The 19,679-nt window shown below is 44.4% G+C and overlaps 1 protein-coding gene across 1 annotated transcript in view; it reads right to left on the bottom strand.

Moving 5' to 3' along the window:
* Positions 1 to 486: 486 nt before the first annotated feature.
* LOC138249715 (GPI-linked NAD(P)(+)--arginine ADP-ribosyltransferase 1-like) overlaps positions 487 to 19,679 on the bottom strand; it is a 59,327-nt gene continuing 40,134 nt past the window's right edge. Inside the window, exons 3-5 of the mRNA XM_069203734.1 lie at positions 15,931 to 16,672; positions 11,852 to 11,890; positions 487 to 1,019 (exon numbers count right to left, since the gene is read on the bottom strand). Of these exons, the coding sequence (XP_069059835.1) occupies positions 934 to 1,019; positions 11,852 to 11,890; positions 15,931 to 16,672 (867 nt within the window). The 3' untranslated portion in view covers positions 487 to 933. The remainder of the gene's footprint in view (positions 1,020 to 11,851; positions 11,891 to 15,930; positions 16,673 to 19,679) is intronic.

Here is a 19,679-nt window from a genome sequence, read left to right on the forward strand (position 1 = left end):
TGGACTGTTCCTGTGCAGCCTTGGACTTCTCCTTAAGGCTTTTAAGGCACTTCCAGGCTTGCTTATATAACTCCCACCATTGTATGTAATCATGTAACATTTGTTATTTAGTAAACAATATATAATTATATCACAATTAAAAGTGCTTCCTCCACATACAGAAGATCAAAAGCATTGTTAAAAACAGCCACATACAACAGCTCTGCACAAATGCCTAACTTTACATATGTTTCTTACCTGTACATGGATTCTGCATAGGCACGTGATCTATTAATTAATGTTATGCTCTCTATTTTGTAGACAGTCATTGAAAAGTTTTTTCTTCGAAAAAAACTTTCAATTTTCGACATCAATATAGAGAGCATAGGGGGTTATTACAACTTTGGAGGAGGTGTTAATCCGTCCCAAAAGTGACGGATATACCACCAGCCGTATTACGAGTTCCATAGGATATAATGGACTCGTAATACGGCTGGTGGTATATCCGTTACTTTACCGTCACTTTTGGGACGGATTAACACCTCCTCCAAAGTTGTAATAACCCCCATAATCTGTTAATAGAATGCTTTTTCCATTCTTCCGCTATTTTCAACTGTGATATCATTATGATATATTTTATTTATTAATACGTTATATTATTGTGTGTGTTACATATTCGTAGCTGTAAGTGGTTGTGATGTTTCTACACATGCCAGAGAGGCTTCCACGGCTTCGGGGGCACGTGGTCATTGGCAAGAAGCAAGAGCATAGTCTGCTGAGTGGTGAAGGTTTGGTATCTCCCATCGGCTACGGCCCAAGGGGATATTTTTATTCCAACACCGACAAGAGACATGGAGGATGGGATTGTTTTCAGGTCTTTAGTGCATTTCTTGAAATTGCTATAGCAAGTCATGTCTGCCCAGCCTGGATCCTTCCCATTCCTTTTCTATCAGATCATGGAAAACCTTGAACCGCAAGTAAGAGGGCTGATAGCGCGACCACCAGCATGAGGAGTGAGGAGGGTCTCCGCCTCGTTGCACCTGCCAATAAACAACAGAGAAAGGGATCAGTTGTAAGACCACTACAGTGACCATTAAGTTCCAGTGCAGTGGACCTCCTTGACATCATGTGAGCTAGAATCATGTTTTCGGCTGCATGCAAGACCCTACTCTACAAGGTTATCTTTGAACAATCAAAATACTGCACCTTTAGTCCAGGTGACAGTAAAGCAAATGTATTCTTACTGCTTTTCTTTGCAACACAGCGATTTACAGGAAGCATTGGCCAGATGTACTATCAGCTGGTTTGCATGGCAGAGCAGTGTTTGTGCAGTATCGGCTGAGTTGAATCGCAAAGCAGTGTTTATGCAGTGTCGACTGGTTTGCATCGCAGAGGAGTGATTGTGCAGTGTCTGCTGGTTTGCATCACAAAGGAGTGTTTGTGCGGTGTCTGCTGGTTTCTATCACAGAGCAGTGTGCGTGCAGTGTTCACTGGTTTGCATTACAGATCAGTGTTTGTGCAGTCTCCAATGGTTTGCATTGCAGAGCAGTGTTTGTCCGGTGTTCGCTGGTTTGCATCACAGAGCAGTCTTTCTGCAGTGTCCACTGCTTTGCATCACAGAGCAGTGTTTGTGTGGTTTCCGCTGGTTTGCATCACAGAGCAGTGTTTGTGTGGTGTCCGCTGGTTTGCATCACAGAGCAGTCTTTGTGAAGTAGCCACTGCTTTGCAAACCCAGGGGAGTGTTTGTGCAGTATCTGCTGGTTTGCATCACACAGCAGTGTTTGTGTGTTGTTCACTGGTTTGCATCACGGAGCAGTGTTTGTGAGGTGTCCATTGGTTTGCATCTCAGAGCAGTGTTTGTGCAGTGTGCACTGGTTTGCATTGCAGAGCAGTGTTTATGCGGTGTCCGCTGGCTTGCACCGCAGAGAAGTGTTTGTGCAGTATTGGCTGAGTTGCTTTGCAGAGGAGTGTTTGTGCACTGTCAGTTGGTTTGTATCATAGATCAGTGTTTGTGCAGTGTGTGCTGGTTTGGATCGCAGATCAGTGTTTGTGCAGTGCCCACTGGTTTGCATCGCAGAGCAGTGTTTGTGCAGGGTTTACTGGTTTGCATTACAGAGCAGTAATTGTGCAGTATCCTCTGATTTGCATCGCAGAGCAGTGTTTGTGCAGTGTTCGCTAGTTTGAATTGCAGAGCAGTGTTTGTGCAGTGGTTGCTTGTCTGCATCACGGAGCAGTGTTTGCGCTGTGTTCACTGGCTTGTATCACAGAGCAGTCTTTGTGCAGTGTCCACTGCTTTGCATCGCAGAGCAGTGTTTGTGCAGTATCCGCTGGTTTGCATCGCAGAGCAGCGTTTGTGCAGTGTTTACTGGTTTGCATTACAGAGCAGTGTTTGTGCAGTATCCTCTGATTTGCATCGCAGAGCAGTGTTTGTGCAGTGTTCGCTGGTTTGAATTGCAGAGCATTGTTTGTGCAGTGGTTGCTTGCATGCATCATGGAGCAGTGTTTGCGCTGTGTTCATTGGCTTGCATCACAGGGCAGTCTTTGTGCAGTGTCCACTGCTTTGCATCTCAGAGCAGTGTTTGTGCAGTATCCGCTGGTGTGCATCGCAGAGCAGTGTTTGTGCATTGTCCGAATCACAGAGCAGTATCTGTGCGGTGTCCGCTGGTTAGCATCACAGAGCACTGTTTGTGCAGTGTGTGCTGGTTTGCATTGCAGAGCAGTGTTTGTGCGGTGTCAGCTGGTTTGCATTGCAGAGCAGTGTTTGTGCAGTATTGGCTGGGTTGACTCGCAGAGCAGTGTTTGTGCAGTGTGCACTGGTTTGCATTGCAGAGCTGTGTTTGTGCAGTGTCTGTTGGTTTGCATTGCAGAGTAGTGTTTGTGCGGTATCAGCTGGTTTGTATCACAGAGCAGTGTTTTTGCGGTGTCAGCTGGTTTGCATGACAACAGTGTTTGTGCAGTGTCCACTAGGTTGCATCGCAGAGCAGTGTATGCAGTGTAGCTGGATTGCATCACAGAACAGTGTTGTACAGTGTCAGCATTTCTGCTGTGTCATCTGGGTTGCCTCTTATGGCAGTGTTTGGGCACTATCACCGGGGTTGCACTGCAGAGAATTGTTTGTGCAGTGTCTGCTGGGTTGTATCGCAGAGCACTGTTTGTGCACTGTCAGCTGGGTTGCACCGTAGAGCATTGTTTGTGCATTCCATGCTGGAATGCATTGCAGAAGAGTGTTTGTGCAGTATGGGCTGGTTACATCGTACAACACTGCTTGTGTAGTTTATGCTGGGCTGGATCACAGATCAGTGTTTGTGCAGGATCAGCTGCGTTGCATCGCAGAACAGTATTTGTGCTGTGTCAGCATTTGTGCAGTATTGTTGGGTTGCTACACAGAACAGTGCTTGTGCAGTATCGGCTGGGTCGCATCCCAGAGCAGTGTTTGTGCAGCATCGGATGGGTTGCAACCCAGAGCACTGTTTGTGCAATATTGGCTAGGCTGCATCATAGTGCAGTGTTTGTGCAGTGTCTCCGGGTTGCTTCACAGAGCAGTGTTTGTGCAGTATCGGCTGGGCCGCACCCCACAGCAGTATTTGCGCAGTACTGGCTAGGCTGCATCATAGAGCAGTATTTTTGCAATATTGGCTAGGCCGCATCCCAGAGCATTGTTTGTGAATTGCCTGCTGGAATGCATTGCAGAATAGAGTTTATGCAGTATGAGCTGGTAACATCGTACAACACTGTTTGTGTAGTTTATGCTGGGTTGTATCACAGATCAGTGTTTGTCCAGGATCAGCTGGGTTGCATTGCAGAACAGTATTTGTGCTGTTCAGCATTTGTGCAGTATTGTTGGGTTGCTGCACAGAACAGTGCTTGTGCAGTATCGGCTGGGCCGCATCCCAGAGCAGTGTTTGTGCTGTATCGGATCAGTCGCACCCCAGAGCAGTGTTTGTGCAGTATTGGCTAGAATGCGTCATAGAGCAGTGTTTGTGCAGCATCGGCTGGACTGCACCTCGGAGCAGTGTTTGTGCAGTTTTGGCTAGGCTGCATCATGGAGCATTGTTTGTGCCGTATCGGCTGGGACACACCCCAGAGCAGTGTTTGTGCAGTATAGCTGGGCTGCTTCGCAGAACAGTACTTGTGCAGTGTCATCTGGGTTGACTGGCAGAGCAGTGTTTGTGCAGTATGGGCAGGGCCGCACCCCAGAGCAGTGATTGTGCAGTATCGGATGGGTCGCACCCCAGAGCAGTGTTTGTGCAGTTTTGGCTAGGCTGCATCATAGAGCAGTGTTTGTGCAGCACCGTCTGGGCTGCACCCCAGAGCAGTGTTTGTGCAGTATTGGCTAGGCTGCATCGTAGAGCAGTGTTTGTGCAGTATCAGCTGGGCCGCACCCCAGATCAGTGTTTGTGCAGTTTTGGCTAGGCTGCATCATAGAGCAGTGTTTGTGCAGCACCGTCTGGGCTGCACCCCAGAGCAGTGTTTGTGCAGTATTGGCTAGGCTGCATCGTAGAGCAGTGTCTGTGCAGTATCGGCTGGGCCGCACCCCAGAGCAGTGTTTGTGCAGTATTGGCTAGGCTGCATCGTAGAGCAGTGTCTGTGCAGTATCGGCTGGGCCGCACCCCAGAGCAGTGTTTGTGCAGTATTGGCTAGGCTGCATCGTAGAGCAGTGTCTGTGCAGTATCGGCTGGGCCGCACCCCAGAGCAGTGTTTGTGCAGTATCGCTGGGTTGCTTCGCAGAACAGTACTTGTGCACTGTCAGCTGGGTTGACTGGCAGAGCAGTGTTTGTGCAGTATCGGATGGGTCGCACCCCAGAGCAGTGTTTGTGCAGTATTGGCCAGGCTGCATCATAGAAGAATGAGTGTGCAGCATCTGCAATGCATACCTTCCACTTGTTTGTGTGTGCCAAATGTACCAATAAGGAGCAGCACAAAGAAGCCATTCACAAACCCTCACAAGAACCCCTTTCTCATTAATATTAACTAGGGAAGAGGGCTGCACTGCAAGGGTCAGCAGGCATTGGTCACTGCATCCACATTTTTAAAGTGCAGCACTGTCCCTTAAAAGGGCAATGCAGCACAGTGGGAGAAGGGACATCGGGACGAACCTGCAGCAGTCCACAGCATTGCTGTCTGCTTCCACAGATGCTCACAGCTCACAACTGCAGTAGCCAGGTGCTGGTGAGGATAGATGATGCTACCAGGAGGAAAGACACCGCAACTTCCTAAATATTAAGGGCCATATGTACGAACACTTTTTCCCATAGACATAGAATGGGTAAAAACCTTTGCTGCATCTGGCCCTAAATGTGCTAACAATAATATGCCTAAGGGCATATTTAAAAAGACAGAGTGCACTGAAGCCCATAAATGGATATCTAGGGTTATAAGAATTATTAAAAACAAATTCATGAAGTGTGGGCCTAAGTTTGGGGAATCTGTGTGTGAATGTTCCAGGTTAACTGCAATCACTCCTTTTCCAATCACTAGTGTTCCTTCCTGAAAACAGAGCTACGTTGGTTTCATAATATCCAGGGACAAAACACCACCCTGTGATACTGCTGCGAGCAGAATCTCAACTACTGAAATATTGTTAATTATATAGGGAAATATGGATGTAGTGTTCTTATATTTAAATCTACTTGCCGTGAGTATATATCAGAATAGTGCACCTATTCAATACTGAAAACTTGCTATTGTGATGAAAACAATGCCACTAATTCTTGGTTCCAGCTCTTTTTTATTGCTTTTTATGGTACTGGGCATGCCTATGCACGTCACGATCCACACCAGTGTTTGTGCAGTATCGACTGGTTTGCATCACAGAGCAGTGTTTGTGCAGTATCTGCAATGCAACCCACACAATTATTTGTGCTGTCCCAAATCTACTAATAATGAACAATTCACAAACAGGCTGTTGTGACGGAAAAGTTACTCGCGTGGTGGGTGACGTACACCCCTGCTCTGAATGCCCCAGCAAAGCTGAAATTATGTTTGGATCCCTGATGCTGATTTTTGTTGTCATGGGCGAACGTGGATCATGAGTGTGTGCCATGACATAGGACTGTCTCATGGATTGTGGCCTTGTCGGCCCGGTTATGGCATCCGAGGCACCACAATCATTGTGGTGAAATGCCACTGCCTTTGCAAGGAGTTAAGCAGTATGAAAGTGATGGTGGGAGCATACTGTGTAGTGATCAGTAGAAGTGAACAGACCCTTTTTAACCTGTCACTAGATTGAGGCCTACAGGCTCACTCACGTAAAGTTCTGCTTCTGTGTGCTTAACTTGCCCTTGGCCTAAATCCAGTTAGTATGTAGTGCTGTGCAGTGCCTGTGTGTTGCCTGCATGTGCTGGGTGTATGTGTGCCTGTGAATGGTAAAATGCACAAAAGATTCTGGGTCTCATTCTGAGAGACCACGGGCTGACTAGCGGAACATGAGGAGGTAGAGGAATCCTCCCAGACAGATTTGTTGGTTGCGGCATTCCTGTTAGCTGGTTGGGACACACACAGGGGAGGAAGAAGAGTCAGGCTCTTCAGTACACTTCAAGGGTGCTCTTTCATTCAAAGAGAGGTCACTGGAAGGGGAACTGGGCACATCTCAGGACGATTAGGCTGATAAGAAAATGATTAACACTAGGGCAGAGGGCAAACTTTTGATACACACAACACTGTGGCTGACAACATCCAATGCTATGGGGCTAACCGATTTGGAGCAATTCTATGACAGGCTGCTTTGTGGAGGAAGGCTATCGCAAATGAGAGGGCTCTTTAAAAGGAAGCAGACCAACACAAACTTCAAAGGCTCAGACCCTAAATCACATCTGGTGTCTGGAAATTATCTAAAAGATGGGGCGCTTGAGGCCCCCAAAATTGACAACTGTCAAGCAGCCAGTCATGCTGTGCAAGGAGGTAAAGCTCTTAAAAATGTCTGCCAGTGACCACGACTGGGGGTTAAGCCGTGCCAGTCTCCCATCTGGGTGAGGGGACATATCAACCAGGGACATCCAAGAACACCTGCCCCTGGAGCACCAGCACCTGCTTGCTTTCCAAGACCAGTGTGTCCTGTGAAGAAGCAGAGATCACTGGAGGGACAAGGTCCAGCGTGGGATCCTGGCAAGTGGATCCCTGTAGTGAGAAGTGAGGAGAGGACTGACGTGCCGACTGGGCAGTCGTCGGAACGCAGTGTGTAAGTCAGTGACCCAGTATGCCCTGGAGGACCGCAGCAAAGCTAACCATGGTGAGTTCCCAGGTGTGGTGCATATTTGCCATGAATTTAACCATACTGATCAGAATCACCTGTGTGCAGTGTGTAATTCAGTGACCCCGTATGCCATAGGGGGCTACCGTGAAGTTAACTGAGCGAATCAGGATGTTACTCATGTGCGATGTGTAGGTTGGCGAATATGTATTCCAGAGGGTGTGTCAAGAAGTTAGCTGCACCGATCAAGGCATTGCCTATGTGGTGAGTCAGGGACTCAGTATGCCTGAGGGGGCCACTGAGAAGAGGACCTAGCTGCGGTGCCATTCGGGCAATTGTCCGAGAGTGAAGGAGATGTGGCCCTATATGCCACAGAGAGGAATGGCCTCTGTGGTGTCCAGTGTGGGACCAAGCCCTGACTGAGGTTTGAAACCAGAAACTGTTGAGTCACCCCCAACTTGTGGTAAGGACAAAAGAAACTTACTGTTGCAATGGAGGAGTGCAGAGGACACCCTGCCGCTGCCCCTGCAGAGCCCCAAGTGTTACTCACAGAAGGCAGTTGCTGCATCCTTCACACCTTCCAATGAGACGCTCTCAGAGACTCCAGGCTTGCAATCCCTGCTGGTGCAGGTAAAAATGATCAAAGGATCGGAAGCCCCAGAGAGAACTTGTCTGTCAGATAGCGCTTTGGCACTCAAACCCCTTTGACTTTTCTGAAAGAGTCGGAGTGCATTGAAGCCACGATAGGGCCACCTTAGTGTCTTCATTTTAAAACACACATTTTAACTTAGCATTTCTTTCTGATGGCAACCTTTTACATGGTTTTCCCTCTTACGATAATGAAAAATCACCGTCTCTTACGAGAATGTACTGAGAAATAAACGTGCTTGCAGCTTGTTTCTTGTAAGCATTGCTGCCATCCAGTCTGTACACTTCGTCCAGGGCTAAGCACACAGAACGTAATGTCCCACTATTGTCTGTCCATGGAGACAGCTCTTCACTTGCAGACATATCATAGCATGGAGTCTGCACTTCTAACACAGTGTGACATAAACGGTGTTTGTATTCTAAAAACTGAGTCTGCACTATTATCTGCAGAGGAGCACTTCGGCTGGGATTATCCTGGAAAGCGCCACGCAGTGGGCCAAAATGCAGCTTTCCAGACTCTGATGTTGACTCTGACGTCTACCTTGCACAGGACAATAACCTGCATTACACCAGACCAGCTTCCTGGCTTTCTGGTAAATCCTACCCAGACATGATGGCTAGCCCTTCCCAATTGATCTGGTAGAGGGTAATCCCACTAAGCCCTCAATAGTGTAGATAGCAACAGACAGAAGTGTACCAACATAATAACAGTATCATGGTTGAACTGTTTATCTTTGTCACCATATTCATAATGCTGGTTACCATGCTTTGTCTTGTTTGCCTAAGGCTGACCTCAATGATCTCAAAAACTTCCGACCAATCTCCCTCCTCCCTTTCCCAGCGAAAGTCATCGAGAAGATCGTCAACGCACAGCTCGCCCACTACCTAGAAGACAACTCCATCCTTGACCCCTCCCAATCTGGCTTCAGACGAAACCACAGCACAGAGACTGCACTCCTCGCTGCCACAGATGACATCAGACTACAAATGGACAACGGCGAAACCTCAGCCCTGATCCTCCTAGACCTATCAGCCGCCTTCGATACAGTCTGCCACCGCACCCTACTAACCCGCTTACACGAAGCCGGCATCCAAGAAAAGGCCCTCAAATGGATCTCCTCCTTTCTCTCTGGCAGAACCCAGAGGGTCCGACTCTCACCTTTCCGCTCCAATGCCACCAAACTCATCTGCGGCGTACCCCAAGGCTCCTCACTAAGCCCAACGCTGTTCAACGTCTACATGGCCCCCCTCGCACAACTGGCCCGCCAGCACAACCTCAGCATCCTCACCTACGCCGACGACACCCAACTCGTCCTCTCTCTGACCAAAGATCCTCTCACCGCCAAAGCCAACCTCCACGAGGGACTGAAATCCATCGCCGAGTGGATGAACAACAGCCGCCTGAAACTCAACTCCGACAAGACGGAAGTCCTCATCCTCGGGCGCACCCCCTCGGCCTGGAACGACTCGTGGTGGCCCACTGCCCTGGGCCCCCCACCCACCCCAGCCAGCCACGCACGAAATCGCGGCTTCATCCTCGACTCCACCCTCACCATGTCCAAACAGGTCAATGCAGTCTCATCCTCCTGTTTTAACACCCTCCGAATGCTCAGCAGGATCTTCAAGTGGATTCCAACAGGAACCAGAAAGACAGTGACCCAAGCCCTCGTCAGTAGCAGACTCGACTATGGCAACGCACTCTACACAGGCATCCCAACAAAAGACATCAAACGACTCCAACGCATCCAGAACACATCCGCCCGCCTGATCCTCGACATACCCCGCCGATGTCACATCTCCCCTCACCTGAAGGACCTCCACTGGCTCCCCGTGAACAAGAGGATCACCTTTAAACTCCTCACCCACGCACACAAGGCTCTACACGACACCGGACCCGCCTACCTGAACACCAAACTCAACTTCTACGTTCCCTCACGACAACTACGCTCTGCCAACCTTGCCCTCGCCATTGTCCCCCGAATCCAGCGCAAGACCTCTGGCGGCAGATCCTTCTCCTACCTCGCCGCCAAAACCTGGAACTCACTCCCGACCTCACTGCGCCAGACCCAGGACCTCCTCACCTTCAGGAGACTCCTCAAGACATGGCTCTTCGAACGATAGCAGCACCCCCCCCCCCAGTGCCTCGAAACCCTAACGGGTACATAGCGCGCTTTATAAATGATTGATTGATTGATAAGAGGGAAGTGGGACTCAGGGACCTGCACACTGTAGTGCTGACATTACGAGGCTGTGTATATTGTTTGTGTGTTCTGCATTTCACTTTGTGTTCTTATATGCATAGTACTGTTGTGACAAAAGACAAGGTATTTGACTGGATAACCATTTATTGCTGCTTTTGAGCAGACTTTGAGTTGGGAGTCTGTGTTCACCTCCGCGACCACTGAGAGTCAAGAGCTGAAGGGATACTTGGCCCAGTTGCTCAGGAGCCATAGTAGGTCAGGCCCAGGGACATCAGGAGTAAAAGGCCTCAACCACCACATTTGGGCCCAGTACCACCTGCTTTCCCCATGACCCACTGAAGAGCATTCTGACAGAGGCCATTCACAAAGATTCACAGAACCCTGTTCTCATTAATATTCACAAAGGAAAAGGATTGCACTGCAAGGGACGGCATGCACTGGCCTCTGCATTCCTGGTCATAGCTGTTTTTTATTGCTATTTACAGGATTGCACACACCTGTTTTAATCTGTGCAGGTGTTGTATGCCTGGTTATCGAATGTTGGAAGTTTTTGGTGCTCTCATCCAGTGCTTAATTTGAGCCAGTGGTTTCCGGTGCTTGGTACCTGCACACTAGCTCCAATGCTAGTCTGACACATGATGGCGCTGTTTATCTAACCTAGAGATGAGCACAACAACAGGTATTTGTTTATTCATTATACCTTACAAATGTCTACTAACAGCCTCCCAAGCCATTCTTGCAGCTTCAGGGGCATGAAATAGTGAGAATTGTCACAGATGGAGGAATGTGATGCTTAATAGCTGTGTGGGTACTGGCGCTTATTTGTTCAAAAATTAAACACTTCTCCCATTCCAGTTTTCTTTTGTTGGCTATTTTCATGATAGTTTACTCCAGTTTTTAATAGCGTTAAATATGGAAGTATTTACCTTCAACTGCAAAGTGCTATTAAAGGGGTGAAAATGTGAATTACACAGATGCAGAAGTGAAGTTAAACATACACAAAAAGGGGTCATAACATACATCGATGAATGCATACACCATCAAGAGCAACAGAAGTGGAGAAGTTGGGTGGCGTTTTTTGGGACACGTGCAGTATGTAAGAAAGATCCCTCCCAACTCCTCCACTTTTCTCAAAGAGCCTTGATATTTTAAATGATCCTGGCTCATAAGAATATTTGAAAGTTAGAAATTACACCACCGCTACCCCTCCATCGCATGGAGAATTTCAACTGTGCTCAAACACATTCCATCTCCAAGCCAAGAGGGGAATTTGGTGGTAAATGGAAATTCACAAATTAACCATGCCACCATTTTGAGGACCACCCTCTTCAAAACAGGCCGCCATTTTAATCAAAGCGAACTAGCAGTAGATTGGGCTGGACAAATATGGCGGGCCTAGGGAGAACTGCATTGGTCTCTTATGTCCTTGAATTCAGTTCAGCATAGCAGTACTTGTACTTGCAACGCCTCCCAGGCCTTTACATTCCAGATACAATATTTTCAATATACATTAAATAAATATAATTTTAACGTTTTTGCTCATAGGTCAACAAGTAATTTCTGAGTTTTTCAAAGGATAATGTTTTTATAAGTTTAAAGAAGGCATTTAGTAGTTTTTTTAAATTGTCACTCAGATCTAGTTGAAGAGAATATCCCATTTTTAAAAAAAATCAAAAGTATAATTATGTGTTAAGATGGTAAAATGTTAGGTAAAAATCTCTTAGAAAGATGAGCTTTTTAAATACATTAGGCATTCATTTAGGTTTTTTTTTATAAAAAGGTGTTAGTAAATATGGAATAATGAAGTTTCAAGAGTTGAGAAGACTTTTCTTACCTGATTTAAAAAGACACTTCCAAGATGTACATTTTTTGGCTGTAAAATAAAATACAATTGTCAGTTAAAACAATGAGAGAGGGTGTGAGATGGAGGCTAAAGTGAAGTGGAATGGAGTGGAGAGGATTGGAGTGGAGTGGAGCAGAGTAGAGTGGAATGGAGTGAAGTGGAGTATTATACCATCTCTTATAGTAAATGTTTAACAGCTAAAGCATCATTGCAGTGGAAACACCACTTCCTTGGAGCCTTTCATACAATTATTGTGAGAAGCAGAAAAGTGAGGTTTTTGTCAAGTAGTTAAAGCCCTCTTGTGTCCTCAGCTTTGTGGTCCGTTTTCTTTGCGGAATTTGAGTTTGTATTCACCTTCCACATTGACTGCAAAAAAGTTAGGGTTTAGCCCCTGTCATAAATAATTACAAGTAATAATACAGTGGTGGACAAAGCTCATGTCCCATCCACAGGATCCAACCACATCTTATGGATTGTTCATAGTGTAGACTCATGAGCAACATGTCTGCAACAACTCAGGGAGGATATTATTTATATTAACAGCCAGGAATGGCATGTGAAGGACTCATGGTGACAAAGACACAATGGATCCTTGATCTGAGGTGGAAAACTATATTGGCCAACAGCAAGACTCCAATTGCAAACTCTATGTGGTGTTACGACTCATAACTCGCACACCACTAGGTCAGTCAAAACTCATGAATCATTGATTAAAGACACAACACTTTGGCTGGTGCCTCAGGGGACTAAAGCATCCAAGAGTCTGTGTTGAACCTCATGGTCGCAGGTTCCAATATTGGTTTATCCACCCAGCTTTTCATGCCTCTGAGGTCGATAATAGGAGAATTATTGAGCTGAGACCAAATGAACATCTGGAATTCAGCCCCAAGAGGTGAAAATGTGCCTTACAAATGTTTCTTTACTGAAGAGGCAATTCTGTTGAGCATCCATGAACCAAGAGAGTAAGATCTATTTCTGCCCTTTTCCTAAATGATGGCTGAGAGGTTTAAACCAGTTGCAGTCTTCTGCAGCCTTCACTTCTATCACCTATACCATGAAATTCTCTGTAATGGACTTTCTAAAGGCTATACCTCCTTACAAAGTGTAAACCACAGTGCGAGTAGCAGTTGATACTTGGACCAAAAATGACCAATTCATCCCTAAGAAAGGGCTGACTACATTCCCTCACAGCACGTAATGAGGTTCTATGTCTTACCCACACAGTCTCTGAGAGAGTACTGCAATTGTATATGGGGTTTGGCCAGCATTTTATGCTAAATTAGGTATCCAACTCAGTTTGTCCTCCACCTATCATCCTCAAACGGGTGGGAAAAACGAGCGAGTCATGCATGAAACGGAATGGTATTTGTCTCACAAACAGAAAACCAGTGAGAGAGTGTCTGGTTACCAAAAGTCAACCAGAAATTTCTAGATATAGTTACAGAAGCTTCCAAATTCTTTTATGATCATACATGCTCATTCCTGCTTGAGGCAGTTTGATACTTATGGAAGAAAGGCAAACAGGTGCAAGGTACAAGACGTAGTCAGAAGCGTTCCAGATCATGGGTATTAGAGAGAGTAATAATACAACACAAGACAAACTCTGATGGGAAGCCTAAGAGAGTCCCAAATTATAAACCTGTAGATTTGATTAGTCTGTTGTCCAAAAATGTCCACATGTGGGGAGTCTAGAAAGTGTAACCACAATTCCTGTGGACATTCACAGTAGTGCTCACCAAAGCTCCTCCTTTCGTGCTAGCCAGTAGCGTCAAAATATATCCTTGTTTAAGCCTGAGGCAGCTCAGGCTAGACTTTCAGCACACCCAGAATATCTGCTTGTTGATGAAACTCCAGAGAATGTAGTTAAAGCTTGCTGGATTCAAGAGGAGTCAGGTATGTTGTAGAATACCTGGTAGATGGGAAGAGGTATGGTCCAGCAGACAGAAATTGGAAACCCCCAGTCAGTGTCCATACCCCACTACTGAGCAAGCACTTTCATCCCAGGAACCCTGTAATGCACGCCCTGGTCCATGACAGTGGTGGTGTACTTTCCAGAGTACCAGGAATTGTAGAAAGGTGACCCAGAGTAGAACAAAACTGTGTGGTTTAGAAAACTAAAGAACTCATTGGCATTGAGGCTATCATTGAGCCAACATAAATGTCTATTGTTTAAATATGTGTGCTTGTATTCCAATGATTCACCTGCAGTATGTTTGAATGACTCTTATGAGAAGGCCCTCAGAGGAACCCTTGAGAGATGCGAGATCTTGCAGGCAGATAACTTGACATGGTACAGTGTCAGTACCGTGCCATGCTGCTGCAAAGACTTTGCATCCTCAGAAGTTCGTAGATGCAACTGAAATGGTGTGCTCTGACTGAGCTTCATCATAGATATGGATTGGGAGCAGCCCCTGCACAATAAACAAGATAAAGAAATCAAGGCCTGTTTGCAGAATTAACTTTCAATTTAGATCTTGGGAAAACAAAACTGACATCAAAACATGTGATGCATCCGACTAGCTTGTGGCTGGAAGACCCAGATGCCATTCATTTTATAGTCAACTCCATCCTGCACAACCCAGTGAGCCTAGCCTGACACAATCCATCTTTCCACTTGATGACTCGATCGTCCGCCATGTTCTGTCAATCCGGAGAAGTGATATCACCGATATTGACTGTTGGGTTTTTGCCATTTCTTTGGTCGCAGATTAAAGATTAGTAAAGCTGGTAAAGGAAATATGGGGAGGGGATGGGTGGGAAGGGAAGGAGAGAAGACTGATGTACAGAAATGAGGAAATTATGCCATATCTCTGAAATACCTGGTAAATCACCTCCCATGATGTCTGCGCAACCATTCATCACATGTCAAAATCAAAAGGATTCCTTAGTTCCATTTACAGAACTGATCCATTTGAAAGTTCCTTGAATCTACTTTTTACACTATGCTCATGTTTTATTTGGTGGACAATGCCTTTCGTGATTGTTGAACACTGATTTGCCCTGCTTACCAACTGCTATCAGTTTTGGTATCGTCTGTGTTTGACTAGACGCTGCCTCTGGCATTACGCAGTGAAGAGGAAAATAAGAATAAAATACAATTAAAATATAAGCATGATTTGTAACACAATCATTGTGTTCATTTGGAAGGTTCCATAGAACCGCCACTAACTATAACCTTAATAATGTTTCCATACTCCATACTTAATACCAAGGGCATGACAATATTTTTAAATTCATATGCCTCTACAATTTTAAATAAAAAGATTTGGGTTGATAACTTATGCTGTAAAATACTTCCCTCTTATGCAAGTAGTTCCCTTCCTGCCATACCCACTAACCAACATGTACCACACCCACATTCATGGGAATCGTGTCTAAGATCTTTATGGGATCCTATATTCAAAGATAGTGATTGCAGTCCAAAGGTGGGTCAGTCCTGTTTTAATAATATCATGAAATTTTTTAGGCTATGCACTCCTCCTCCTCTCATCCCCAACTACAAACTCTTCCTAAAGCCTACTGAACATCAACCAATAAGATCTGTGCTCAGAATACACCATCCAAGGGAAAGAGCCGCTTTCTTGGTCTTTGTTTACAAGAATTGGCTCACGCTTTAAACTGTGGGGTGCCAAAGTTGCATTTCTCAAGATATTCATTAAGGGCACGATAGACAAAAAGTCTAACTTTACTACTTTTTGGTGTTCACAAAGGTAAAGTTAGACCAAAAGTCTAACTTAGACCAGAAGTCTAACTTTACAACTAGTAAAGTATGACTTTTGGTCTAACTTTACCTTTGTGAATACCGAAAAATAGTAAAGTTAGACGTTTGGTCTTAATTAGACTTTTGATTAAAGTAAGACTTTTGGTGTTACTTTACCTTTGTGAACCAGGCCCTAACTATTTAAAATTTTCCAATTTGAATTATTTTTATGTAAATATATTTTGTGGATATACTGAAAATCATGCCTTGAATTCGACCCTTGTGCACTAACTTTGAGCGTCCTTAATTTAAATATGCAGACAAAAAGAAAGGACATGGCGAAACAATGAAATTGAGAATCCCAACTTACCATTCAAGTATTCACAGTTGTAAAAACTGAACTTGTCCACCGAGTGAAGCTGGATAAGATTTTGCCTTGGGGTTCTAGTAAAATTGGTCACAATGAACTTTTCATACGGTGGGATCAGCACCTCCTTGATCTCTGGGTATGAAGAGAAGTTCTTGATGTTCACCCCATAGCAGGTTTCTATGTCAAAGACTGTGTGCTTGCCAAACTTCAAGCCATTAATTTGGCTGAGCGACGAGGAGACGAACTGGCCAAACCGGACACGTTTCCGCTGATGGGTTTTGTACCGAATGTCTCTGAAGCCACGGTACACATTAACACACTGTGGGGTCTCCTGCTGTTCTTCCAATATCTGAAGAGCTCTGGTTAAAAGGAAATGCAGAGTTTTATACTTAAAGTTCTTGTGATAATGTTCAGCAGATTTGCCAGCTTCTCTGACGGCTTTGTTAAAGGTTTTGTAGAGTGCCGTACTGGAAGTGATTGCCAAGATGGCAATTGCATGCTCATCCCTGAAGCCACTGGGCAAGACCGTGGTGTCGGTTCTGTTTTCCCATTTTGACCTTGCTGACTTCCAGGTCATGGCAAAGTACTTGTTCTTTGCAAACTCAGTCTTGTTCAAGGAGGGGAGCTCTACTTCCATTTTCGCTTCACATCCCTTATATTGGTCATCAAAGGCGGAGAGTCTCAAGTCGATGATATGCTCAAGTAGGAAGATGTCTCTTTTGTAGATGAGATGACATGCAGTCTAGAAAAGATAAGGAACATGAACTAGATTACCTTCTGTTGACAAAGGATTGTAGAGACATTGGGTCTGCAAACTACATATACACTAAATGTAGTCCAACTAACAGCCAACCAAACTATTGGAACATGGTGGAAACTGAAGCAATATTGCTCATACCAATAACATTCTCTTTGAGGGCATCTAGAACTATAGAGATATATGTATATAAGTTAATAGGCTTAAACTCTGGAAGACAGTGAAGCTGCAACAAAACCGACGATAACATGACAAATAAATATAAATATTCAAATGGAAATCCACACTCACTGGAGGAAATCATACGCCATCAAAAAAGCCCCCAGTCCCAAAACCAGTCAGCACAACCTAAAAATCCTTGCAATTTCAAGCAAACCGGAGTCCACCTAAACCTCCTCTGTATCAAGATGATACCCATTAACCTCCACTCCTCAGCTCTAGGCAAGAAAACATCATAGTACCGTACCCAAAAATCTAGTCTATGTTGAAACTGCCAAGGATTTGAGAGAACTGCCACTAATACCTACTGCCTACTAGCTTAACCAAAGTAGAAGCTCTGTTCCCAAGATTATCAAAATGACCACTCATTGTATAAAAGAATCTGAATGAAATCACGGTTTGTTCTCAGCCCTGCCTATAAAATTGAATGGAAATCAACCCCACAACATAAAAGTGGACTTGATAAATCTCTATCACCCTCCAGTAGCACCAATGGACTTAACAACCTACCTATCAACACAACTGCCGAATTCTAGGACTCATGGAACCATGCTTTTATGAAACCTCAAATCATTTCAGAAGATGCTTCCCACATACCATTAGGTAATCTGTGACATGATATAAATGAAGGCTATTGACACATCTGGTAGTTCAGTGAAATATCCAGCTATATGATGCAACATCATTTTGAATACATTATTTATTCCATCATTTGCATTACTCACCCCAGGAGGCAAAACCTCCTTTCATGAAGAATTACATAGGCTAGTTATACTCTTACAAACCACAGACCACACAATGCTGCTGTTGGCAGAGTTATAACATGAAAATATGAAGCCATGTGTCCAATACATAACCTAGGTGCTTTGAATGTCAACAATAAGTAAGGCTCACTCACACTGCCAACTACACAACAGTCCTATTTGTGCAACAAAACCTCTAGGTAGCTGTGGATTTGGACAGTTCGGTTGCAAGACATTCTCCAACTCATCAACAAGAAATCTCACTCAAATCCCCTCTAAGGCGATCTATTCTGGGCCTTTGTGGGTTACACTTACCAAAACCATAAGCAGCAATACTTTTCAAACACCTCCAAACTAGTGAAATCTGGATCACAGGATCAAAAAACACAGCCTCTGCTTCAGTCCCAAATCACTAACATTATTACCAGCATAATTAAGGTGTAGCTCTCTTTCAGAGAAAAGAAGTAAACAAAATAGAGCATCAAACAAATGGTAGAGTCTAGACCATGACAAATTACAAATGTGGAAGAATCTGGATATCATTAACACATTTGTAACTCTGACAAGGACAAACCACATTGGAATCAATAACTGTGTGTTCACCCACAAAGCAGGTAGACATATGTTACATCACTTAGATAAACGAGGCAGCTACCTAACCAAACAAATTATTTATATCTTCTGCAAATTAACGATTTTGAAAACCCTTAAAAATATTTTTGTGCCTTGCTCTATCAGAAAGCTATCTGCTAAGCTTCTGATGAACTTGCCAATGCCTGCATCATTCCAGATCTAGAGAGGACTTTGCCAGTGTTGCCACCTTGCCCTTTAATTTTTTGTTTGGTAAATGGTAAATTTAAACTACTTACTTAGATGATTCGACATGATACAGCTATTGTACCAATAAGAAAAAATGGGCACAGAAGTTCTCCTTATAGAATGATGATGTGTTGTGCTCTACACCCAATCTAAAGAGTGGATTTGTGAGGTTAAGTTTTCAGCTACACTTGTTGGTGGAAATGTAAAATTATTAAGACAAAACAGAATTAATGGCCTATCTTTTTATGTGCAGAGATCTCCGCCCTGGCAGTGGAGGTTCTGGATTCATATAGCTACTATTAAATCGCAGTTTTGTAAATACTGAAAAAGAGTACACTTACACAAATTAATGGTACACCTATTAATTACTCTTTGTGAATCTGTCCCTCCAAGTTTAAACTTACTGCAAAAGAGCCTCCGCCCCTAGAGGAATGCAATTGGCTTACTTGTGTCGGTGGATAACATCTCTCCCTAAACATCTCCCTGATCCTCCCTAAGCCCCTCTCATGCCTCCCTAATCCTATCCCATTTAGTAGTATCTGCCCCTTTTTCACATCCACTCCCCTGTGCCCCTCACACAATTACTACTAAAATCTATTACTTACATGTGCAGAGACTCCAAAGTCGGGGTGTAGAGCTCCCCACATATAAGCATAAGAAATGCTGACACTTTGTAGTACATTGAAGTATGTTTTGTAATAATACAAAATGTACTGCAAAGTGCAGTTTGTGAATCAAGTCATCTGACTCTAGGTCTGAAAGGATCAACAACATGTCATCTGCATAAAGCAATGCTCGCATCTCCAGATCCCCCAGTTGTCTATCATTTATGTTGAATAGCAACTGATAATGGAATATCCTTTTTTCGCTCCTTTGATGTTTCCATTTATTCAAAATTCGACCCTTTTGCCTTTATCCTCTATACCCTGTTATAATTAATCCCAAATTTTTCTCCAAAATTCATAACTTGGAAAGTGCACCAGAGAAGGTAACATTCCATGTTATTAAAAGCTTTTATATATCTGCGTTAAAATAAACATTTCATGTATCCGGATCACTTTCATCAATACCCTTTCAAGAGGAACCCCATTTGCACCTCATTTATAAAGCCTTTGCTTTGTCAAATCTACCTGTCTATATTTTTGACAATATCTTATGGTTCACATTACCTAATGATATATGTCTATAATTCATGGTCTCTGATTATTCTA

The sequence above is a fragment of the Pleurodeles waltl genome, chromosome 8 (genome assembly GCF_031143425.1).
Source record: "Pleurodeles waltl isolate 20211129_DDA chromosome 8, aPleWal1.hap1.20221129, whole genome shotgun sequence".
Classification (NCBI taxonomy): Eukaryota; Metazoa; Chordata; class Amphibia; order Caudata; family Salamandridae; genus Pleurodeles; species Pleurodeles waltl.